This window comes from Pleurodeles waltl, chromosome 4_1 (assembly GCF_031143425.1).
Source record: "Pleurodeles waltl isolate 20211129_DDA chromosome 4_1, aPleWal1.hap1.20221129, whole genome shotgun sequence".
Taxonomy (NCBI): domain Eukaryota; kingdom Metazoa; phylum Chordata; class Amphibia; order Caudata; family Salamandridae; genus Pleurodeles; species Pleurodeles waltl.
Genome location: NC_090442.1, coordinates 988,254,731 through 988,279,234, shown reverse-complemented (window position 1 = coordinate 988,279,234; position 24,504 = coordinate 988,254,731). Strand labels below are relative to the sequence as shown.

The window sequence follows — 24,504 nt, the reverse complement described above, 5'->3', positions numbered from 1 at the left end:
AGGTCACTGGAAGCACTTGGTAGTTTGGTATAGCAGGAATGATACTTTACGTATGTTTGATAAGATATGATAGGTAGGTATGATCCATAGCTATACCAAGTGAGTAAGCATGGAGTTAGATATGGCATGTTAGGTAAGGCGAGTAAGAAGGGTAATTTAGGTATAGTACATACGTTAGCTAAATATGGCAGCTACGTTAGGTACACGAGGTAGGTAGGTATGACTGACAGCCCACCCAATCACAGAAACCCTTGAAAAAAGCATGAAAACGAATGACTGATGGGGGCTACCGCAAAGTCCACTCACTCTCTGTAGTTCTTCCTGAACTCATTTTAAAGAACTGATGGTGTGACGTCATCCAGGCCTAAAAATGGAGGAGTATAAAGGACTGTGTGATGTTTTTGAACCACTGTATTTTTTTGCCCTAAGATACTGTATCTGTGATCACCTGATCAGGGGTATAGCCATACCCTTAATCCCCGTTAATGAATTTAGTCAGAGTAAAATAGATTTCATCTTATGAACTAATACAAACAAAGAAATTTGTTAGCTAATGTCCTATGGTTATGCCTGTTACAGTGTTGAGCTTTGAACAGAACGCTATGATATATCTTGTCAAAAAAGTCAGAAATCAAAACAGTTGTGATAATAACATATAGAAAGCATCTAGGATGTAAAACACAAACACACAACGGAATGCACAACCTGTAAACAGTTATGATAGCTTGAGAGGCCCAGACCGAAATTTCTTGAATGAACCTCGACATTATTTTTATTGCAAGAGCAACACAATTCTCTCTTTATACTTATGTTACAATGAAATCTGTTTCAACCTATGGCCGAGCCAGAGATTAAAAACGTTTATTTTGAACACAAAATGCTTCAGTGAGAACATACAAAAATGTAGAAAAAAACTGTCTTTCAAACATTGTCATTATACAAATGCAGTTCCGTATCAAAGTTAACGTTTAGTTACAAATTACAGAAACCCCAAAGGTCCTGCAACAACATTTTAAACACTTACAAAGGTACTTTAGGCATGACATCGTTTCAGTGGTCTTCACAGCCACATGTCACATAATTATATTATACATAAAGCGTAATTTGAAACTAAAATATAAATACTGGAGAACAACAGGTTTAAATTTAAATGAAATATCAGGAAACATTTACAAATAACCCTTTTCAATATGTTTCAAAAATGTAAAAGAAAGGTAAAAGAATGGAGGGCAACCCTGAAAACCTCATGGCTCTCTTCGCGTAACGTTTACCACCTACAACTCTATCTAAACATACCACATTCACTATTAAGGTAACACAAAAATGGTTCTGCTGGGCAGTAATGCTTGAGAAGAAATTAATCACCCATATCTGTCCCTCTTGGCACAGAGGGATAAATGAATGACAGGCTGTTTTACAGCCTATCCAGCCATATGCACCTGACTTCCTGGACAAGCAAGGTCAGTAATGACAAGGAGTTGGAGGAGAGCCATGTGGTAAGCCACTATTTGGTGGGGGCCTCTGCAGCCACCTCTTGACAGGTTGGATGGTCCGCTGGATGTATACCATACCTTGTTGGTCTCGGGGAAACCAGCCATGCCTTCCTGTGCATACATCTGCAATGTGGGCATTCAAAATATTAATTTTACAGCATTCCTACCATCAACACTATGATGTATTCTGAAACTTAGGCGCAAGTGATGAAATGAACAGTACCTGCTTTGCATTTGATAGAGCTGCTTCTCGTCACCACAGCTTTAACTGAGGTTAAAAGGGTGGGACAGATTCACCTCACACAGTCCACATACAAAGGAGTCTGTGCACACCATTTGGTCAGTGGTTGGTGAGAAGAGACTCCTAATGGTGGGATTTGTTGGTTTATACATTCAAAAGCTAGACAGACCTACCATTAGATGATGTATTACACTCATTTGACTAATGATGGCCAAGACATGTATGACTGCTTTTAGACATTTTGGAGATGGTTGGCTCACTGCATTGCTAAATAAGTTGCTTATTTTGTACTTGACATAATTAGCAAACAGCATTTATTTTAGTGGGTTGATGTGTGGTTTTATGAATAAACAGTTCTTTAAAATGAACAAAGGCCTCTAACAGGAGCTAATATAGGGCCATATATATCATGTATCTGGATAGCGATTACCTAATTGCGATTTTCTGCAAATCACAATTAGGTGATCGCTATTTGAATTTATGAAGCTTGAGGAGTTTCATTTAGCGATTCCCATTGGCTCGAAAATCAAACTACCACATTAATATTCATGAGGTAGGTTGCAATTTTTGATACATTGTGAATGGCTACAATCACAGGGATAGTGGCCTGCTGGGCGCAGCAGACCACCATGTCTGTGATTGCTTTTAAATAAAGCAATCTTGGTTTTTTTAAGCGGCCGCTTTCCTTAAAGGAAAACAGGATACGTTTAAAAAAGAAAAATTAAGTTTTGTTTTCCTTTTTTTTTTTTAAGAGTAGGCAGTGGTCTGTATAACTACTGCCTGCTCCTAAGAAATGTTTTTGCATGCATTCACAAAGGAGAAGGGGTCCCTTGAAGTAGGTGGTAAAATGTGAATGTTTTGCAACAGCATTTTGGTCACAAAACATTCATACATACTGCTGTGATTCGATATTAGGAAAGAACGCCCTTGACACGCACCTTCCTGATACCGAATCAGTATGCAGTTGCAATTCCAAATTGCAATTCAGTGACAAATTGTGATTCATACATACCAAAATGCATTTTTGTGTGCTTGATGCATCTGGCCCATAGTTTCTTAGGTTCTTTGGTTCACATATAAGGCATGACGCAGTTGTGGAATCTCTGGAATATTGACAGAGAAGAATTGGGCCATTATTTGCCCAATCAGTCTCTAAAATTATACATGAGAAAGTCGGGGCAATTAATACATATTTATAGGCTTGCAGAATAGATTACAATTTCTTGACCAAGTATATCTCAAAGAATTAAGCTTGCAGATGTAACTTTACCGTAATTTTATTTATTCAATTAGGACAACATTAAAGAGACTTGGAACGTCCACTGGCCCTAAATAATCCCACGAGGTCAGTGGAGGCCATGGCCTACCCTGACTTCATGGAGGTAAGCCCTCCATATTTTGAGATCACCACTATCTCCCAGAAACAGTGCATCTGCCAACCTTTCCGATGCACTGTAGGCAAAGCAGTTTGCACAGTTGTTTTAGTAAAACAAAACAAATCAATGGGTCTGGTGTGCAAACCTGCAAATGGGGGGCACTAATTGATTTGCCTGTCAAAGTCTGCCATATCTTTCAGAAAAACCAGATCCAGTCACTGCACCCTACAGGGCACAGCACCTCTCACCATGACCTGGCAGCACAGTGGTCAGTGGGCTATCAGGTGAACAGTTTCAGGTGATGAAACCTCAGACCCAATGACTGGAAACCCTGCAATATTCCGACTTTTTCCACTTTCAAATGGATGTGATGTGAGTTTGGCAGGCATGGCATCCACAGCCCTAATGTTTTAGTGTACCTAGTGCCAGTTTTATTTTACGGATTTTCACATTAGGAATGTTACTGAAAAGGAAACTGCTTCAACGAGCTAGTTCCTCTGCAATAATGGTGCCTGCACCAGCACAGGATCGGGTCAGAAGGCACAACACATTTTACTCCAGGTCTTGACGTACGATGCCAGCTAATCACCCACCTTGTTAGTGATACTCGGGTATTAATTTTGCACCTCTGTACTATGTTTCATGGCCAATGGTGTCAAAACCAAACAAAGGTTTAGTGAACACTGACAATTCTTTTTCACATCCACCCAGGATGATGAGCATATCACCCATGATCAATAAGACTGTCGTAGTTCTAAAGAGAATTATTTATGAAGCTGATCATGCCTAGAAACCAATTGTATCAAGAATGTTTTAAAATTTGAAGGAAACACACTGCTTGTGGTCCTTCCTTATAAAACATTTTAGGAGGGTGAGACAGCCCACGAAAATATATATTTCAAGCTGACTTTTTTAGTGGAAGTTAAATTTGCCTTGCTGGTAAATCATCAGAATCATTTGGTTGATGGAAGACAGCATTAAAAAGAGATGTCAAACTTGACTTTGAGTACATAAACGCAGAAACAGAAGAAGCAGGGCTGTAACTGGCGATAAAAAAAGGCACTGATAGCTATTGTTCCAAGTCAGGCTACACAGTTAAACATTTAACAACATACAAATAGGTACAACTGGTTCATACCGTTTTTGAAGGAGAAGTACATGCCTCCCAGATTTGAGGAAACACACAACTGCTACTAGAACAAATTCCCCCGCAGGGTCTGAAACGTCGTCTTCAAGATGAGCACAAGATTCACATTATGTAGGGGGAATACACGAGTTGGTACTAAAAACAGCAGAGTACTAGATAGACAAATTCCGTTACACAAAATCTTTGTACAACAAAGGATTATAGAATCCTGTATCTTTTCCACACAGGGCTTTTGGCCCAACTGTCTCGCCCTTCTTTCTAAGGCACGCTTTTCGGAATTTTACTTTGGGGCACTTTGAATAAGTTTAGTTCTTTGCAATATGCTGGGTGTAATGTGACCTCCGACGTGTCCCATGACTGTGATATACAGCAAGCGACAAAATATCCAAAGTTTTATCAGGCACGTGGAGCTTCAAGAGATCTGTCAGATGATTTGCAATAATACAGCGTTTTAGAAAAGTTATTCAGAAATCTGTTCATCCTTCATTTATGCACCAGGCCCATTATTTCTGGAGAGAAAGTCACTGGGTATCTGAGGTATGAAAATCTAGCTCCTGCAATAAACAAATAAGAATAAAAAAAGAAAAACGGGCACAGTCAAATACTTTGCAAGGTTTAAAGGGTTAATGGATCACACACCTAAAATGAATCCAACTTACCGAAGCTTTTAGTCCAAAGAAAAGCTTTTCATTTTATCTGTCAGCTCCTGTCTCATTTCAATATGTTTTTTCAAATTGTGCACCTCATGTGGAAGGTTAGCATTCCAGACAAAAAGAAAGGATTGCACTTCTAGAAGACAAAGATCGAAACGGTGAAAGAGCTATAACAGTACTGTATTGGCCTCAGAGCACCAGTTATAAATAATACATGAATGTGCCATAAACACAATCTCATCTCACAAAGCAATACCCGCGGACATATTCTCTGGATGGGGCGGAATATGCTGGGAGATTCATCTCCTTAATCGTCAATAATTTTAAGAGTAATAATTTAACAGTGACAGTTTCTCCGGTACTTTATTCGTGATTGTATTGCTAGCAAAGCCTTAGATTTGATATTTATTAAACACTAGCTATATTATCCCTTATAAACAGGGCGTTTTTTCAAACTTACTAGATTGTGTGTTTTTGTTACTTTATTTCAAATACATTCTCAGGTGGTTACATGTGTTTGCTATGTGCAGTTAATCAGAAAATATAGCACATTGGATTATAACAATGTGCACTTATCTACAAAAAGCCCGACTGCCCTTTAAACATTAGGAACTTGCCAATATCACAAACGGATCGCCATTTCTGACACTTTACCTTTGGGGTTTAATAGCTCTGAGTAAAAATGTAAGAAATCTCATCCACTTACTGTGTATCCCCAGATATTTTTGATCTCCGTGTGCTCTAACAATGTCATGTACTCTAACGCAGTGGTTCCCAACCTGTGGTCCGGGGACCCCTGGTGGTCCACGAAGCCTCCTCATGCGGTCCGCAACTGCTTAGAAAGTTAAATAATATTAACAGATTAGGTCCCCAGATTTCGGTAATGACTCAGTAGGGGGTACCCAGAATCCAATAATGATTCAGTGGGGGTCCCCTGGGTTCCAGTAATGATAAAGTGGAGGTCTACAGAAGTCAAGAGGTTGGGAACCACTGCTCTAACGAATAAGTGCTTCACAATTCTGCCTGGGCATTTCCAAGCCTCCTCCTGTTGCCTCCCATTGCTTATCCTGTTGCCTGCATAGGCTTCACCATTACAACAGCCACTGCAATTATCTGTATCTAGCTCCATCCATGTCTGGGTTTACAATAGCCCTCAATCACGTCTTGCATAATGAGGGCCACCCATCTTCACCCTCCTTTTCCATGCCAATACACAAATCTAAAGCACATGTGCAGCTGCAAATTTTTCCATGTTGTGCAACTATTTCGTTCCACAATCCATCGTCTTTCATTCCTGTTGAACCGCTATTGCTTCAATATATACAAAAATATAGTCCACTTTTCAACAATTGCTTTCTTATATGTCTCACCCCCACATACTTCTGTAAAAGGATCCATCCTTTGAACTATGTCCAGAACACATGTCAAAAAGGGTTGTTTAACTACTCAGGCCAAGTGATTGCTACACAATTACATTATTGATGGCATTCAAATATGCTTTTCTATGGCTAAGCTTGACTGTGCAGCTGTCACCAGACAATAACATGAGCATCACTAAAGTGGGGTTTTGGTTCCCCCCCCACATGTTGGGAGCAAGGACATGTTTTGATTAGGCAGATGGTGTGTGCTTCCACAAAAATGCATGTTTGCCCTCCACACAGCTGGGATCATTTTGTTTATTCATCCAGCTGCCTGAGTCTAAACTTGCAGGGGCACACCCATGACATTATAATGCTAATAAAGTGTCTTAGATAATTTATTGTGTTTACATGAATGTTTATTTCTAACTTGGCAATGAAACCCTCACCTTATCTTTAAATCTCCACAAATATTATTCTACAGTTCTTTGCTTCCTCACAAATACACATCCATTCCGATGATATTTGTGGGTAATGTTTCACACTACCATACAATATTCCTTTGAAGCTAGACATTGCCAATGCTTGTTAACTGTATAACTGATATCAGGATCCACTGCCTCCAACAGCATTTTGCTTCCTTTAAAAGCACATGGAAGAATAAACATACCTAACACCAATAGGTTTGGCTAATAACTGAAAATGCAAGTCAGGACTATTAGTTTTGCCTATGCATTTGAGTTATGTGTATTCTAGGATGGAAAAAGGAAAATAAGCATTTTACTCTACTTACATTTATTTAGCTTTTTCCTACCCATTTTGAGATCTAAACGGCTTTCTGGGTGGTTCAACTGTAGCATTTACATAGCTCTTCATACCCTGGCAAGGTCATGAAGCTTTCCAATTTACATCTGGTTCCTGGGTGTCCTTGGAATATATGGTTAAAAGGTGTTGTTTTGCCAAAATAGAACATGTAAGGTGAGTTGCTTGAAGTTTTATAACATAACTGGAAACTGGAAGATGGCACATAGAATGAGACTCTGTGTAAGTATGGAGTGGTTTAAGGAGCTGATCGGACTTAAATACAGATGACAGAAGGATTACAGAACATGGAGGCAGAGAAAGATGATAAAGCATGAGCCATGCAGAGATGATACACTGAGTATAAAGTAACGACAGAAAGAAAATTAAGCAGGTAGTCAGAGAGTTAATACACAGCAGGGAACAGAGGGAGAGGATAGTGCACCTCTTTCGGTCAAGGTAAGTGTTAAACAGTCGCGGCTCGCTGTGACTTAAAAGGGCAGGTCGGCACATGTGGGGACAAAAACATTGAGTTAAAAAATAAAATAAAAAAATTAAAAACGTACCTGCTCCGCCAAGCTGATCCTCTTTTCTGGTCACCGCATGCAGGCACATGCTCCCAGCCTGCCCTGCTGCCAATCCTGACACTGCTCTGAGCAGCGTTAGGATTGGCTGGAGCGCCCATCCAGGGCCTATCAGGTGGACTGGGAGCCTGTGCCTGCTCTCTCCAGCCCGGCAACACAGTGCCAGGCTGGAGGGAGCACAGTGCACGCATGTGTGCTTGGCCGGCCCGAGACAGCCGGCCAAATACACATCCATACTGAAGGCAGTGCACAGAGCACTCTCCTTGTCCCCGTCATCCCCACTGGCCTGCCCCATTAACAACGAAAGGATAATAAACACAGTTTATTATCCTTTCGTTGTTAAAGTTTTGCAGCTGCTGCTGCTCCTGGGGGGCAGAGGGGGTGACACTCCTCCGCAATGGTGGAGGAGCCGCCGCTGATACTAAATACATTGTGTGTGTTTTAACTTTTAAAAGAGGCACACTTGCACAAACACACAATTAGAGTCAAAAACTAATCACACAAAAATATTGCAGACTAAGAACCGTGACCTAAGCCTACGTGTTATCGATGATTGCATCATCGTGAGTTTATGGGAGAGAATGAGAGAGAGATAGATTGTTTTTTTTTCAGGACACGCGCCTTTATTTATAACAACAAAACTAGACTAATTTAATAGTGTCATCCATTCCTCTTTGGAATTTAATATGTCTCACTAATTACATTTTCAATTTAAGGGCAATAGTGAGGATAAAAGATGTTTTTAGAGGGCAGAAGCTCTTTCCAGGTTCTGGGCCCATCAATTTGGACCTATCTCCCTTCCTTTATACATCTGCTCTGAAATCCGCTCATTGAAATTTTCAAACTTCTCAAAACGTGGCTCTTCTCCTTGAGGCAATCTATTGACTCATATGGATCGTGCTCTCAAAAGAGAATTTAGCTCACGTTCTCCTAATTTTTCAATAAATTGTAGATTGTCTCGAGATCACTTTGTAGCCATTTCATCATTGATTTAGTCTTAGATTTTGTGTCATGTACACAAATGCATTTGTCTGACTGAAATCAAGAAATCAACACAATTACATATACTTGCCTTTCTGTGGTGTAAATCGACATCCTAAAACCAGCACAACATTTTTAGTTTTGGCTTTTCCTGAAATAAAAAATACACATTGGAATTGTTAATCTCCAGTGACCAGATACAACATGAACAATAACATGTTTATACAACTTTCAACAGGTCAACTACCACCTAAGTGGTTGCAACTGGCCCTTAGACAAGGCAGTGAGTATTATAAAGATAAAAGGACATATTCATATACTGCAACTTGCTATTGCCCTTAACATTAACTCTTAAAAGCAAGGCACAGCGAATACTACCTTTTCTTCATATCTGTCTGTATATTAGGTGTTTTTTATTACAGGTTTTCAGCAACCTTCTTTATGAAGTTCTGCCTATCTGCAAACCAGCTTTTATGTGGCTTGCTTTCAAAGATAGTAACAAAAGCACAGGGTTACAGTAAAGCCACTTTTGTATACTGCCTCAGTGTGCTAGATTCACCACTCTGTTCACAGAACGGCTACAGTAAGATGGCACTGACAAGGTGTATTGAACTAGAAAAGGATCACTGCAGGTCTGAGCCCTCTAAGACGGAACAGACGGGACTGGCAGCAAGCAGTCAAAAAATGCATCATGAGCAGGCCTATATTTATAGCAACTGCCTGCAAATTACGAAAGACTGTCCAGGTTCCAACATTTATTACACTGAACTCTGGTAACGTTATATTAGCCTTAATCCTTTATTTTAAAGTAAATTACCTTAAGTTAAAAAAAACAACTTATTGATAACTTTATGCTAAACCTTGTATTGATTAAATAATTCTTAACCTAAACCCACATTTGAATTAATCTCATCAGTGTATACTAACCACAACTTTAACAATATTTGTGTTATAGTTTACCATACTACCTATTCAGACATGTATGATTAAATATGCTAATAACAACCAAGTATCTAACTTTCAAAATGTGTTACAATAAATAATAAAATTCCCTTATGGTAAAACTAAAATGGAATTTAATTGCTGTATGTTTGTTACATAAAGTCTAACCCTATGCTAAATTATAAATTATATTGAATTTACTTAATTCAATTATTTTGTTCTAACGTAACGTAACGTAAACAATTACAGCTGGTGAGTTAGATTAAATTTAGTAAAATATGATTAAGCAATCTAGCCAAGTGTGGTTGGTTGAAGACAGCCACAGATAAGATGTTGTTATGTGCTGAGGATCTACTTATGTTAATTACCAAGCCTCAAGCATCAGGTCTGGCTGTAATAGAGATTCTGAATACATTTGGTCATTACTAGGCCTGGATGTAAGTCAAATTAAGAAAGCTGGTTATCTGAGTTAGCTGCTCTAATGGGCCCGCCACTCATCCTGTCGACCAGCCATCAACTGGTCATCTGGTTGGTTGGCCACCCACCAGTTGGTCATCTGGTCAGCCAGCTTGGTAACTATATATCTTGGGCCACCCTGATGACCAGAGTGACCAGAACACAGGAGCCAATACAAGGCCAGTGCTCAGGGCGCTCCCTCTTCTTATCTACAAGCAACTCCGCTGGTGCCTGCACCGGCCATCTGGTCTCTCTGATGACCTGGGAGGGATTGCAACCCCATCCCTGCACTTGGTCACAGGGTGGAAGAGGAAGGCCCCCTTGTCACACTTGGAGACAGTCTCTCACAGCTTGCACTCCAATCAACGAGAGTCTAGGTGGACACAGGTGCCCACAGACAGACAAAACCTTGGCTCAGATGATGACTTTCAATAGATCTCCCCAAAATAACTGCTCTGCTACTTACGAAATCAGGTTGTCTACGAATGATTTAGCACCAGATGCCCAACGAACATGCGGTGCACTAAGGGTGATGGAGGCCTTCCCCCTTTATCTGCACTCCAGTCCCACAGGGGGCTACTCTATGTACCAGTCCAGAGGCTGGCTTGCCCAGGCCAGCTAGGGCTTCAAGGCATTGCTGCAGTGTTAGGTTGAGGATCCTAAATTAGAGCTGTTCAGTCACTGTAGGAAGTTGGCTCTGTATATACTATCTCAAAGTAAGAGATAGTGGGCAGAGAGTCCAAGGGTTCCACTTAGAGGTAAGATAGTGGCAAAATTAGATAATTCTAATGCTCTATTTTGTGGCAATAAATGACAAACACACACTCAAAGAGTTAACTCCAGGCCAAAAGTTTTTATATAGAAAAATATATTTTCTTAATTTATTTTTAGAACCACAAGTTCAAGATTTGAAGTAAATACATAAAATGCAAGGTACTCCACACAGGTAAGTTAGGAAGTTTGAATTATAGCAAAAGCATACACAGTTTTAGTTAAAATGGCAATAAGCTATTTTAAAAGGGGACACTGCAAAAAATCAACAGTTCCTGGGGGAGATAAGTAATGGTTAGTTTGTCAAGTAAGTAAGACACTTACAAGTCTAAGTTCCAGGGCATAGGCAGCCCACCGTTGGGGGTTCAAGGCAACCCCAAAGTTACCACACCAGCAGCTCAGGGCCGGTCAGGTGCAGAGGTCAAAGAGGTACCCAAAACACATAGGCGCCTATGAAGAACAGGGGTGCTCCGGTTTCAGTCTGCCAGCAGGTAAGTACCCACGTCCTTGGAGGGCAGACCAGGGGGATATTGTAGAGCACTGGGGGAACACAAGTAGGCACACAAAACAAACCCTCAGCGGCACAGGGGCAGCTGGAAACAGTGTGCAAAGCAGGCGTCAGGTTTTGTATTAGAAGCAATGGAGAGACTCGGGGTTACTCTAGTGGTGCAGGCAGGGCACAGGGGGGCTTCTCAGGCCAGCCACTGACTGGGCTAGGCAGAGGGTCGCCTGGTGGTCACTCCTACACTGAAGTTTGGTTTCGTCTGGTCTTGGGGGCTGCGGGTGCAGTGCTTGGTCCAGGCGTTGGGTTCCTTGTTACAGGCAGTCGCGGTCAGGGGAAGCCTCTGGATTCTCTCTGCATGCGTTGCTTTGGGGATCCAGGGGGCTCGTCTTGGGCTACTCACGAGGTCGCAGTCGCCTGGGAGTCCTCCCTGTAGTGTTGGTTCTCTGGAGCTCGAGCCGGGGGCGTCGGGTGCAGCAGGTGAAGTCTCACACTTCCAGCGGGAAGAGTGAAGTCTTTCGAAGTTGCAAGAAAGTTGCAAAGTTGTTGCTGTTGTTGAGCAGAGCCGCTGTTCACGGGAGTTTCTTGGTCCTTTGTTTCAGGGAAGTCCTCTGAGACTTTAGAGGTCACTGGTCCCTGTCGGATGCGTCGCTGTTGCAGTTTTCTTCGAATCAGGAGACAGGCCGGTAGGGCTGGGGCCAAAGCAGTTGTCGTCTCCGTCATCTCTGCAGGGCTTTCAGGTCAGCAGTCCTTCTTCTTGTTTCAGGTTGCAGAAATCTGATTTCATGGGTTCTGGGGTACCCCTAAATACTAAATTTAGGGTTGTGTTTAGGTCTGGGAGGCAGTAGCCAATGGCTAGTGTCCTGGAGGGTGGCTACACCCTCTTTGTGCCTCCTCCCTGCGGGGAGGGGGGCACATCCCTAATCCTATTGGGGGAATCCTCCAATCTCAAGATGAAGGATTTCTAAAGGCAGGGGTCACCTCAGCTCAGGACACCATAAGGGCTGTCCTGACTGGTGGGTGACTACTCCTTGTTTTTCTCATTATCTCCTCCAGCCTTGCCGCCAAAAGTGGGGGCAGTAGCCGGAGGGGCGGGCATCTCCACTAGCTGGAATGCCCTGGGGTCCTGTAACAAAAGGCATGAGCTTTTGAGACTCACCACCAGGTGTTACAGTTTCTGCAGGGGGAGGTGAGAAGCACCTCCACACAGTACAGGCTTTGTTCCTGGCCACAGAGTGACAAAGGCACTCTTCCCATGTGGCCAGAAACTCGTCTGGTTGTGGCAGGCTGGCAGAAACTGGTCAGCCTAGCACTAGGAGTCGGACTGGTATTCAGGGGGCATCTCTAAGATGCCCTCTGGGTGTATTTTACAATAAATTCCACACTGGCATCAGTGTGCATTTATTGTGCTGAGAAGTTTGATACCAAACTTCCCAGATTTCAGTGTAGCCATTATGGAACTGTGGAGTTCGTGTTTGACAAACTCCCAGACCATATGCTCTTTATGGCTACCCTGCACTTACAATGTCTTAAGGTTTTGCTTAGACACTGTAGGGGCATAGTGCTCTTGCACATATGCCCTCACCTATGGTATAGTGCACCCTGCCTTAGGGCTGTAAGGCCTGCTAGAGGGGTGACTTACCTATGCCACAGGCAGTGTGAGGTTGGCATGGCACTCTGAGGGGAGTGCCATGTCGACTTAGTCTTTTTCTCCCCGCCAGCACACACAAGCTGAGAGGCAGTGTGCATGTGCTGAGTGAGGGGTCCCCAGGGTGGTATGAGACATGCTGCAGCCTTTAGAGACCTTCCCTGGCATCAAGGCCCTTGGTACCAGGGGTATCATTTACAAGGGACTTATCTGAGTGCCAGGGCTGTGCAAATTGTGGAAGCAAAGGTACGGTTTAGGGAAAGAACACTGGTGCTGGGGTCTGGTTAGCAGGGTCCCAGCACACTTTCAATCAAAACTGGCATCAGCAAAAGGCAAAAAGTCAGGGGTAACCATGCCAAGGAGGCATTTCCTTAGAGTCATACTCCCACAGATGGTATCTTGACCCCATTGACTCCTCAGCTAAGCAGATACACCAAATGTCTGAACCTGTGGTTCCTCTTGTACTTAGTAAGGTTACTATTGCAACAACATATTGTTAGAAATTGGGTCTCTATTTGGCAGACGTATGCACCCTGTCCAAGTAAGGACCACAAATTAATCAGGGACAGTCAGTTACACTTCTTAAATTAACCTGTGCTCACCCTGTGGTAGCTTGGCATACAGCAGTCAAGCTTAACCTAAGAGGCAATATGTAAAGTATGTGTCCGCGCTTGAATTACAGTAACACATTGAAACACCACAAAAAGATTCCAAACCGGTTTTGAAAAATAGGGAATATTTATCTGATTAAACTTTGACCCAAATGACAAAAATCCCCATTTGCATAGGTTATCACGGTTCAAGATGGGAATGGTTTGCAGGGTATCTTGGCTTCCCCTGCCCCTCAAGATTGGAAGTCAATGCGGGCAGAAACACATAACACATAGCACAGAGATGCGGCGTGAGGTCTCACTGGGTATGCACACACAGGGGCTGAGCCGTCGGCCAGCTCTCTTATTCACAGTACCCTGTAGGTGTCTAGATACCTAGACACCCATGGGAAGATGCCCTCCATCGAGGTTGGCTGGGCCGGACACAGAGCGGTGTTGCAGAATGCTGGGAAGCGCTCAACACATGCTGGGCTGGTAGATGAAGCAGCGCTACACATGCTGACTTGGCATATGAAGAAGCGCTCAACATGGACTGACCTTTGAGATTGTAGAGAAGGGGTGGTACTTCTCTCTAGAAGAGGCAGCAGGTCAACTCAGCAGAGCAAGTTGCAAATTGGCAGTCCATCCACAAGGTCCCTTCCCTTGCTTCTCTGGCTCCAGACACTCTACAGAGGGGTATTCAGCCCTTTGTGTGCAGAAAGGTGCAGCAGCCCTATTCAGTTGTAGGTGTCAGTTCCTACCTTCCCATTTAGCACAGGAAGACCCATGAGTCAGGTGATAGGCCATCAGAATGCAAATGTCACACCCAAGCTCCCTTTGTGTGTGATTGTCTAGAGTAGGGGTCTGCAAACTGGGGGGCGGGCCCCCTAGGGGGGCCTAAAGTGATCCCAGGGGGGGCGAAAGCTCTGGTCAAAACAGTCATTACACAAATAACAGTGTTTTGTTTAAAGCAAAAACATGTTATTGCATTTTTAAAAAGGTAACAGTACTTAACTGCAATGTTTAAATACATCTAGACAAATTTAAACATTGCCATCTTTATAAAATAATTGTGAAAAAATTCGGAAGGGGGCCCCAATGACTTTTTATTTTTCAACAGGGTGAGCGTGGCATTAAAAAGTTTGGAGACCACTGGTCTAGAGGGAATGCACGAAGTAAATTTGTCATCTACCGCAGATATGTATTCAGAGACAGAAAGAGGCACAGAATGGTTAAAGAAAGAAAACACCAACTTTCTAATTTCAGACTTACAATTTAAACTCCGACTACACCAAAAGTTGTGATTATAAATTGTGAGTCTAAAGGAAACAAACTCCATATTTCTATCTCTTCCCACTTGAAATATGTTTTCAGGCAATCTCAAAGTTAACCTATGGGAGAGATAGGCCGCTGGCAGCTGTGAAAATTGAATTGAAGAGTTTTTCACTACCTGGACATGTTAAACCAAGAGGTACATGTCTAACTTTTTTTTTATAATCAATTTTATTAAGTTTAACCGCACACCACATCATCCATTGAAAGTTACAAGCAAGTGATTCAGTACAAATCACAACATCAAACAGACACAGCTTTGTATCACATTTGTACTGTTTACATTGGTAGTCTATAGTACCAACTTTTTAAAAACATTGCATGATGCCATTGGGGCAATACAATGTGTGGTGAATCCTAGTTTGTCTTAGCGGGATAACAGGAGTTAGCTTAGCCGTAGGCTTGTAAACTCGTGCCCCCGTCACCCAGTGACTTTTAACCTACTTAGCTTGCTCTGTCTTAGATCATTTAATTATTTATTTCCTTTAAAATGGCAGGCTTGTTTATAGTTACGCCACTTGTTATGGGTTCTATTATCAGTGTCACTGCGCCAAGGCGTCAAGATCAAGCACAAAAGACAAACATACAGTAGGCATTCACACTTAGGGATTTTCCCTCTCTATACTTTCGAGGGATTGTTGATATTAATTACCGTCCCAAGCATGCCTGTTATCTATTGTTATGAATAACACTTATGTCAGGGGACCTTGTAAATCTGTATAAATACAACACACTTTTAGACAGATAATCAGAGGGATTCCGACCAGAGGGCATCGCCACCATCGCTGATACCGATGCTAAAGTCATCTTGACGCTGACCCAGTCTTCGTGTCCCTGCGGAGTCTGAGATAGAGACCTCATTCCAAGGTAACGAGGGTTGGGGGCTCCTCTCATGGACACGGCTTTGGCAGATTAGGTTTAAAGAACCCAGCTCTCCTTTTATAGGTAGGAGGTTAGACTTACTCTCCTTAGGGTATTAGGGCTTATTCCATTTCTTTTACATATACATATATTTCTTTCATATATTGCATAATGGTGGGGGTCTTTATAACAATGACTCTCCTCTTCACAATACTGTTACTTGGTATATTCATTATCCTGATCATTGCAGTTCATGCAACTTATCACAAATTGCAGTTATGTTGAATAAAAACTATTATAACTTCACTGCATCTGTGTTATTGCCTTTGTTTGTATGAGACATAATAAATCTGTGAGAAAAGGGTAATTTCCGTTTAACCACAACAACCCTGAGAGATCTTACTTTGAGTCCATGCGTAAGCGACTGCTACAAATCACCTTTTACTATTGTGTTTCTGGTGAGGTACTGCTAGTAAGCCGGTAAGGTTTGGACAACAGTTACAACTAGTTGTAGGAAGGAACTTAGGTGGTCATTCTGACCCTGGCGGTCTTTGACCGCCAGGGCGGAGGACCGCGGGAGCACCGCCGACAGGCCGGCGGTGCTCCAATGGGGATTCCGACCGCGGCGGTAAAGCCGCGGTCGGACCGGCACCACTGGCGGGGTCCCGCCAGTGTACCGCGGCCCCATTGAATCCTCCGCGGCGGCGCAGCTTGCTGCACCGCCGCGGGGATTCCGACCCCCCCTACCGCCATCCAGATCCCGGCGGTCGGACCGCCGAGATCCGGATGGCGGTAGGGGGGGTCGCGGGGCCCCTGGGGGCCCCTGCAGTGCCCATGCCACTGGCATGGGCATTGCAGGGGCCCCCGTAAGAGGGCCCCTACATGTATTTCACTGTCTGCTGCGCAGACAGTGAAATACGCGACGGGTGCAACTGCACCCGTCGCACAGCTTCCACTCCGCCGGCTCGATTCCGAGCCGGCTTCATCGTGGAAGCGTCTTTCCCGCTGGGCTGGCTGGCGGTCTGAAGGCGACCGCCCGCCAGCCCAGCGGGAAACTCAGAATTACCGCCGCGGTCTTTCGACCGCGGAACGGTAACCTGACGGCGGGACTTTGGCGGGCGGCCTCCGCCGCCCGCCAAGGTCAGAATGAGGGCCTTAGTCACCTACAAACGAAAGTACTGTCATCCTGAGACCAGCAGTCTTGCTCAGAGCAAGAGTCCAAACTACGACATGGCGCCACCAACGATGGTGTTTAGGCACTAATTTACGGATACCCTGACTATCACTGTCTCACAGACAACAGGTACCCTCAGTACCATTATACGGAGACGTCCGTGGTCTTTGGGAGAATCCTCCTCAGCCGAACGGGTAACCCCTAATTAGGCTGTAGGTTGTTCGAGCTCGAACTCACAAAAGGAAAAACTTCCCCTATTTTGGTGTTCCGTTTCTCTAAACACCTATGGCTAATACCATAGACATTCCTGCAAATGCTAGACATGCACTTACACAACATTTATTAGCGCATGGCCTTACAGAAGAGGGTGGGGAGGTTACTTTGATTATAGAAGCAACTGAAGCATACCAAACTGAAACATTTTACTGTTGGGTTGCCTTTCCTGGGGCTGACCAACGAACGCACACATTTCACACATATGACATTGCGGACGTTCCAGTACGATATGAAGCATACCAGTATCATGAGATATCGCTCACATATCAAGAGCATCAGAACTGGTTTGAAGGCGCCCTACCACATGTACTACGACGAGTGAGGCTAGGTACTTTAAGTAATGAAGGGCCTACATGGCCCATGTTTGCCACATATACACCTCACCCTGGCATACAGAATATGCCGGTTGTAGATTTAAGAATATTATATAATGAGTTAGTGGCATTATATAGACGACTAGTTCAGTTCGTAATGCGAACATTGAACACTACACCAGCGCGTCCAGCACCGCCGGTCGCTGGGGGATATTAATTGGCTACTGGGATTAATCCACAAACAGTACATACCATCATGGGTAAAGTGCCCGCGAAACGGCAAAAAATACCGTTCTGGATTGCTCAGAAAACAAATCAGCTAGAAGCTGTGTTCCCCCATACGGGGCCACAGGAAAAACAGAGATTGCTCACTATGTGCTTGCCATTTGGGATGGTTCCCTCGGTGGATGATTGTGCCACTTGGGGTACAGTCTTCGCTGCCGTTTATACTACCACACATGGTAGTATAAACGCTGAGCCACGCCCCATCCACCCTCGAAGTAGGTAGGGGAATTCCCGCCTCTTGCCAGGATGATGGACAGCTTTCCAAGGCGACCCCACTGCGTTTGCCGCCGACTCGCGTGGTGCGTTGTTGATGCGCAGGGGCGCGAGGACATCTCCACGGGAACGCACTAGTGGCAATGACATTGCCGGAGGCACACAAGGTTGCTGAAGAAGTTTTTGCCCCTGTGGCCCATCACGTACCCTAGTGTACAATGTGGACGCGGCAGATACCGCGGTTGAAGCTCACCTTCTGGAAAGGACGGCCCACCCTGGCTCTTGGGCTTAGCAGGGATGGGGCGGGGCGGGGCTGTGCGCTCAGAGATCCCATGGCGGAGGGGATCTGGAATCCTTCCTGGAGGTGAGCTGATGATGTGCTGGAGCGTGGTCTGTGTCTGACTGGGACGCGCAGGTTCTGTCTTCCTCTGCTGGAGACACAGAGTGGAGGGTTTCTCCCTTTGTGGAGCACCTGTGGGCTCCGCCCGCTGGGCCACGCCCCGTCCACCCTCGAGGTAGGTGGGGGAGTTCCCGCCTTTTACCAGGATGATGGATGGACGACTAAGTATTTTTTACCCATGATTCTAATTATGTATTGTATGTGCAGATGTGTGTGTATAGTCATGTGTGTGTGTGTATAAATATATATATATATGTGTATGTATGTGTATATGTTGTTTCTGTGCCTGGCATGTTTCTATGAATTTCTGCTCTCTTTTATCACACTTATCTACTCATCACTCTTATGTCATGTCTCTATCAAACTATCCTCCATTCTCACTCGGACTCATCCCAAATCCCTTCGACCACTTTCATCTCCTAAATATCTCTGCCTAAGCCCATCCCTCCACCCCCACATCTAACTCACCAAACCTCACTCTACCTCTGTGACCTCCCACACAACCCTACTAAATTCTCCTGCATTCATCTCACCCTGCTACTATGCTCTCCCTAACCCTTCCACATCCTCTTTCCCCTCCGCCCCCCTTTTATTCATCTCAAGCCTTTGGATTGAGTAAATGAAGGATAAACTCCCAATTAACACTTCTGGATTTCTTTCCTCCTCCACCCCTCCATTACTCCAGTCAATCTAACTAACAAACTCTCATATCCGCAACTCAAATTAACTCATAATAATACTAAAACTGTACTCCTTATTAAATTATACTAATCCATCACTAATTCTTGTTGGGTACCGGAGTAGCGTGCTACTCATCGAAAAGCGATTCGACGCCTCGTCAGGGGTAGTAAGCGCTATATAAATACGATTACAATTACAATTACAATTACATGGGACCCCTACACTTGCCAATTTACCGGAAGTGTTAAAACAAATACAAAATGAGCATGGGGCTGCACCGGCCCTGGATCTGGGGATGAAATTAATGCGTAACTTTGACGCTGTCTCCTCGATAATATTAAGTAATATTAAAGGGGAAGCAGTAGCACTGGCGATACGCCAACGTCTCAGAGAAACTCCACATGTGGAACAGGAGAGACAGCTACCGAAAATAATATCAGATACCTATACTAGTATAGGACGAGATGGATTGGGGGCCAAGCCCAAAAAATTGGACATACCAAGTACCACCCATAAGGAAGGTACAAAGCAAGCACAAGAGGGCTCTAAGAAGCGCTGGGACAAACAAAAAGATTTCAAAGACAGGAGAAATAAAAGAGCTGATTCTCCACATCCGGAGTACTCCGAAAGGAGGTATAATCTCAGAAATAGGGATAATATTAGAACTCCTGACAGATATACTGATTCACGTCCTTCTCGTTCCTTTCAGGACGCACCGGATAGACGTAGCGAGAGAGGGGCCCGTCAAGATCGACGTCCGGAATACGTGAAAGAAAAGAAAGACTCACCGCAGTCTACCATTAAAAAAGAAGAAAAGACTGCTCAGCAAAAGCCACAATTTAAAAAGAAGAAAGTGGCAGCACTGACTATTAAAAATGGCAGTAATATTGAGAACGCTGCTGAGGAACAAGAGGTGGGCAGTGACTCTGTTGGACAGCGAGGCAGATGTCACGATATGTCGCCAGAGTCTGAAAGATCATCTGGATGCGACCACAACTAGCGATTACATCGCAGTTGAAACGGCGGATGGCCGCGTTCTCCCGCCCGATCGGGTTTATGATTTAACAATTCAGATAGAGGGAGACGTGGAATGAATTATTAGTGTAATATTCTGGGATGAACTAACAAGTGATATTCTGTTGGCCGAGAGAGATTGGCCACCTGAACATGTCCGCAAGCTCCCGCATGGGGAAGATGTCATTTTGCCTTCTTTCTCCGATCTTGTTCCAGAGGCTGACAAAAAAGTTTATGCTGCTGAATGGGCTTTAGCGCAGGCACCTGCATTATACCGTAATCATGTAGGTTGGGACAAGGACTCTCCTTGTCATGTTATTCCCGTCCGATCTACACCTCACCCGCAGCCGCAATACCCTGTTAAACATGAAGCGAAAGCTCCGGTGACGGAGATACTGTCACAACTTGAATACCAGGGAGTAATAGAGCCCTGTACATCGGCAATGAATAATCCGCTATTTCCCGTTGCGAAACCTGATCATTCATATAGAATGGTGGTGGATTACAGACACTTGAATAGTCATACACGAACATTTGCTATACAAAATTCGCACAGCACAGCACTGATTAATAATATAGTGCGTAAAAAATACAAAACTACTTTGGATATCTCGAATGGATTTTTCTGCCAGAATTTAGCACATGAAAGTAGGGACTTAAGTGCATTCTCCTTAGGCTCTCAGAAACGCTTTTGTCGTTTACCACAAGGCTATAAAAACAGCCCAGGGCTGTTTTCGGCCTGTGTAACATCAATATTGCAGGAGCTAGATCCCGAGGCATTGTTGTATGTAGACGATATCTATCTCACAGATGATACCCTTGACATTCATCTTGCAAGGGTCGATCGGATAATTGTGGGATTTGCTGCCTTCGGATATAAGTTTAATTTTAGGAAAAGCAAGATAGCTTATCTTAGTGTATTGTTCCTGGGATATGAACTATCAAATGAGGGAAAGAGCCTGGCCCCGCACTTTCTAGAAAAATGTGCTCAGCTACAGCCTCCAAACACGCTAAAGAAATTACAGTCATTACTGGGTTTCTTTAATTTTGGCAGAACCTACATTCCAGATTATGCTGAACGCATCAAACCACTATATGACGTAATACAACCAAATTTTTCTAGCAGGCGATGGACAATTGAACACACACACATCCTTAGGGATATTCAACGTGACATGCTGGAAGCTAGACACTTATACACACGTGATAACAAAACAAACTTGGTCATCAGAGTAATAGCTGGTGCCCTTGGATTTACATATGTCACCTTTAATGAGGGTGACACAGTGCCTATTGCATACCAATCACATTTATACTCCAATGCAGAGAAACGTTTTGCTCCTACTGAAAAAATTCTGACAGCAGTTCAGATGGCCGTCATAAAGGAGAGACCGCTTGCCCAGGGGAAACGCATGATTGTTGTCTCCCCAGTGCCGGCCTTAGAGGCTGTCACTAAAGCAAGCGTTCCAAACGCTGTCACTAAAGCATTACATCCACGCTGGATTCAATGACCGCCACTGATGTTGATTATGTGTTTGATCCAAGACTTCAGACACAAGAATTTCTCCAGTATGAACAGGAGTACCCCGCTCCCATACACATATTGCCAATTGACAGTTATGATACAATCATTTACACTGACAGTTCGGCACAACCGGCTGTGGGTACTAAACATCAATACTCAGCAGCTTGCGCAGCTGTGTGTGGGACAATGGAAGACGGCGTTTTCCATCCTCATAATACCTACACTCAGACCTTAGGGGACTGCACAGCCCAGTTGGCCGAGCTTAAGGCTCTACTTCTAGCGCTCGAACATTCAGAGCCAGGAACACTGACATTAATTGTCTGTGATTCATATTACTGCGTCCAGTCGTACAATGAATACCTCAATCATTGGAAACTGAACGAGTTTAGAGATTCTAAAGGGAACACCGTTAAACACAAAATGTTGTGGGGAAGGGTGGCTGATCTTAAGGATAAGCTGCCATGTGTCCATGTAGTTCATACATTGGGGCACCAGCGTGTAGGAATACATGTTGCTGGTAATACATTGGCTGATGAGGCGGCCAAAGCAACAGTAGCTACGGCTTCTGTAGCTGCAGTGACTCGTTCTCGGACGAGGTTGGATAATGAAATATTGCTTGCCGTTAAAGCATCGGCTGCAGGCAAGACCCTTCCGAAAGGATACCCTACGAACTATACCTATCATATCAGTGCACAGAATGTTGCTTTTGCAACAATTCCTGATGTTGGTGACCGAGTGATCCCAAATGAAAACCAAAGATTGGAGCTGATTACAGCTGCACATGAGGGTGTCGCTTCTGCACATGCTGGTATACAGGCCACTATCACCATTTTACAACAACGATACCGGTGGCCTGGTCTATGCAGACGGACTAAACAGTATGTCCTTTGCTGTGACATTTGTCAGCAAATTAAGGGTTCTAATATCAAACGCCCTCCGCAGACATCTCTCTTAGTGTCAGACAAGCCACTTCATTGTGTGTACCTGGATCATTGTGGTCCCTTACAACCTGATGGTGCATACAAATACATTTTAGTGGCTGTTGATTCCTGTTCTAGATTCCTGTGGGTATGGCCACAGCGGTCGGCTGACGCCCGGACTGTTATAAAAGATTTGCTGATCTTTATCGGTACATATGCGGTTGCAGCATTCCATTCGGACCAGGGCCCTGCATTTGCCTCTAAGGCTTTCAGGGACACCATGAGGACGATGGGTGTTGAACTCCATTACTCCTCACCATACCATCCCGAGGGAAATTCGGTCGTGGAGAGGCGGAATCGTGATCTAAAGCAGTCCTTAACAGCTCGAGTTTTAGGTTCAGGCCGCAGTTGGTTACATCACCTATATGGGGTCCAGAGAGCACTGAATAATCTGCCAAGACGGTCCTTGGGGGGTAAGTCTCCATATGAGGTTCTCTTTGGGACACCTATGTATGTCCCCGATCTTGATGCCCCTGGTATGGTGGCAGCAGAAACACCATTTGACATAAAAGAACGTCTCGCTGTTTTACAGGAGCTTCAACAATTCCGTGATGATAAATCATCTGCAAGTGCTGCCACCTTGGGAATAAGGGACTTGGCGAAAACTTTGACTGGCTGGATTCCTAATGTTGGGGATCTGGTTCGTGAGAAGATCGCTGTGAAAAAAGAGTTTGGTCCGTCATACAGAGCATCTGTACCGGTCTTGGGAATAAAAGGCACCGGGACTGTCATCCTGCCACCATTATCTGGTTCTAAATCAAACAGGTTCATCTCCATTGATGACATCAAATTACACCATGTGGCCAATTCTTCACAGTAGACCAGGAGGTCCGTTGGGTAGTTCCCGATCCCCTCTCACTACCGAACAGGACATCCCTCTACATAGTAGGATGACTATCGCTACTACTGATTATGCAACTATGTCAGCTGCTGTTCGGGACACTTCCTCGACCATGGGGAGGGCAGAAAATGAACTTTTGTTGGTTCCAGTAACAACTTCAGAGAACCCCCTGATTCAGGATTTGGCTGTATTTTACACGAACACTTCCACCACTAATAACGTTGTCTATCAAGAACTTCCAACAACAGTGGATGGAAATTCGATGGGTCCTGTATTTGCGGAGACTTCCTCTGGCTATTTTGTAGACATTGATGATTTTTCTTCAGATTCATCCTCAACTGTGACTGACACACTTTCGAGAGGTAGCAAATTCTATCGATGGCTTCAAAAGAACTATTTGATATATCCTTGGAACTATCTCTGGTTCTGTTTGACATTCATTGCATTATTTTTTTGGATTGGTTTTGTGACTGTTTTCTTTTTACTTATTAATGGTCACTATATCGCTGACCGCTCCTCTGTGGAGCCTGTTGATGTAATTTTGACACCACACCATTCATCACATAAGGTCCGACGTGATTTGTCCCCTGTCAATATTACAGCTATTCCGATTCCTGATGGAATTGTATGGGACAAAGTTCCGTTCGATATATACGGGCCCACAGAGATAATTCAAATACCATACGTGTTCAAGATTTCTATGTCTGATGTTATTACACCTAATGTTGTTTCTGATGATTGGGATGTCCAAACAGTTGATTCGATGCTGACTGAAATGAAGGACTACTCCGCTTTTGGAAGTGATGATGTATATGATTATTCAATGAATTATGGGGAAATGTTCTGCTATAACAATTGGGGACATCACTACCTACACCGTGCAACTAGATATAGGACTCTCTTTAACTACACCCAATGGGAACACTGTTCTATGCCGCAGGTGGGGAGTCCAAAGTTTTACAGTGACAAATTCACATACTTTTCTGGGCATGATGTAAAGAATGCTGAATCGTATTATTTTAAATTACCTCCAGCGCAATTTAGGAAACTTTTGCTGACAGATAC

At 43.9% G+C, this 24,504-nt stretch overlaps 1 protein-coding gene across 3 annotated transcripts in view; it reads right to left on the bottom strand.

Annotated features, from left to right (window-relative positions):
- Nucleotides 1-838: 838 nt before the first annotated feature.
- LRRK2 (leucine rich repeat kinase 2) overlaps nt 839-24,504 on the bottom strand; it is a 1,446,345-nt gene continuing 1,422,679 nt past the window's right edge. For all 3 annotated transcript variants that reach the window (XM_069229760.1, XM_069229761.1, XM_069229762.1), the window contains 3 exons: nt 8,726-8,785; nt 4,917-5,046; nt 839-4,811 (listed from right to left, as the gene is read on the bottom strand). In XM_069229760.1, the coding sequence (XP_069085861.1) occupies nt 4,925-5,046; nt 8,726-8,785 (182 nt within the window). In that variant the 3' untranslated portion in view covers nt 839-4,811; nt 4,917-4,924. The remainder of the gene's footprint in view (nt 4,812-4,916; nt 5,047-8,725; nt 8,786-24,504) is intronic.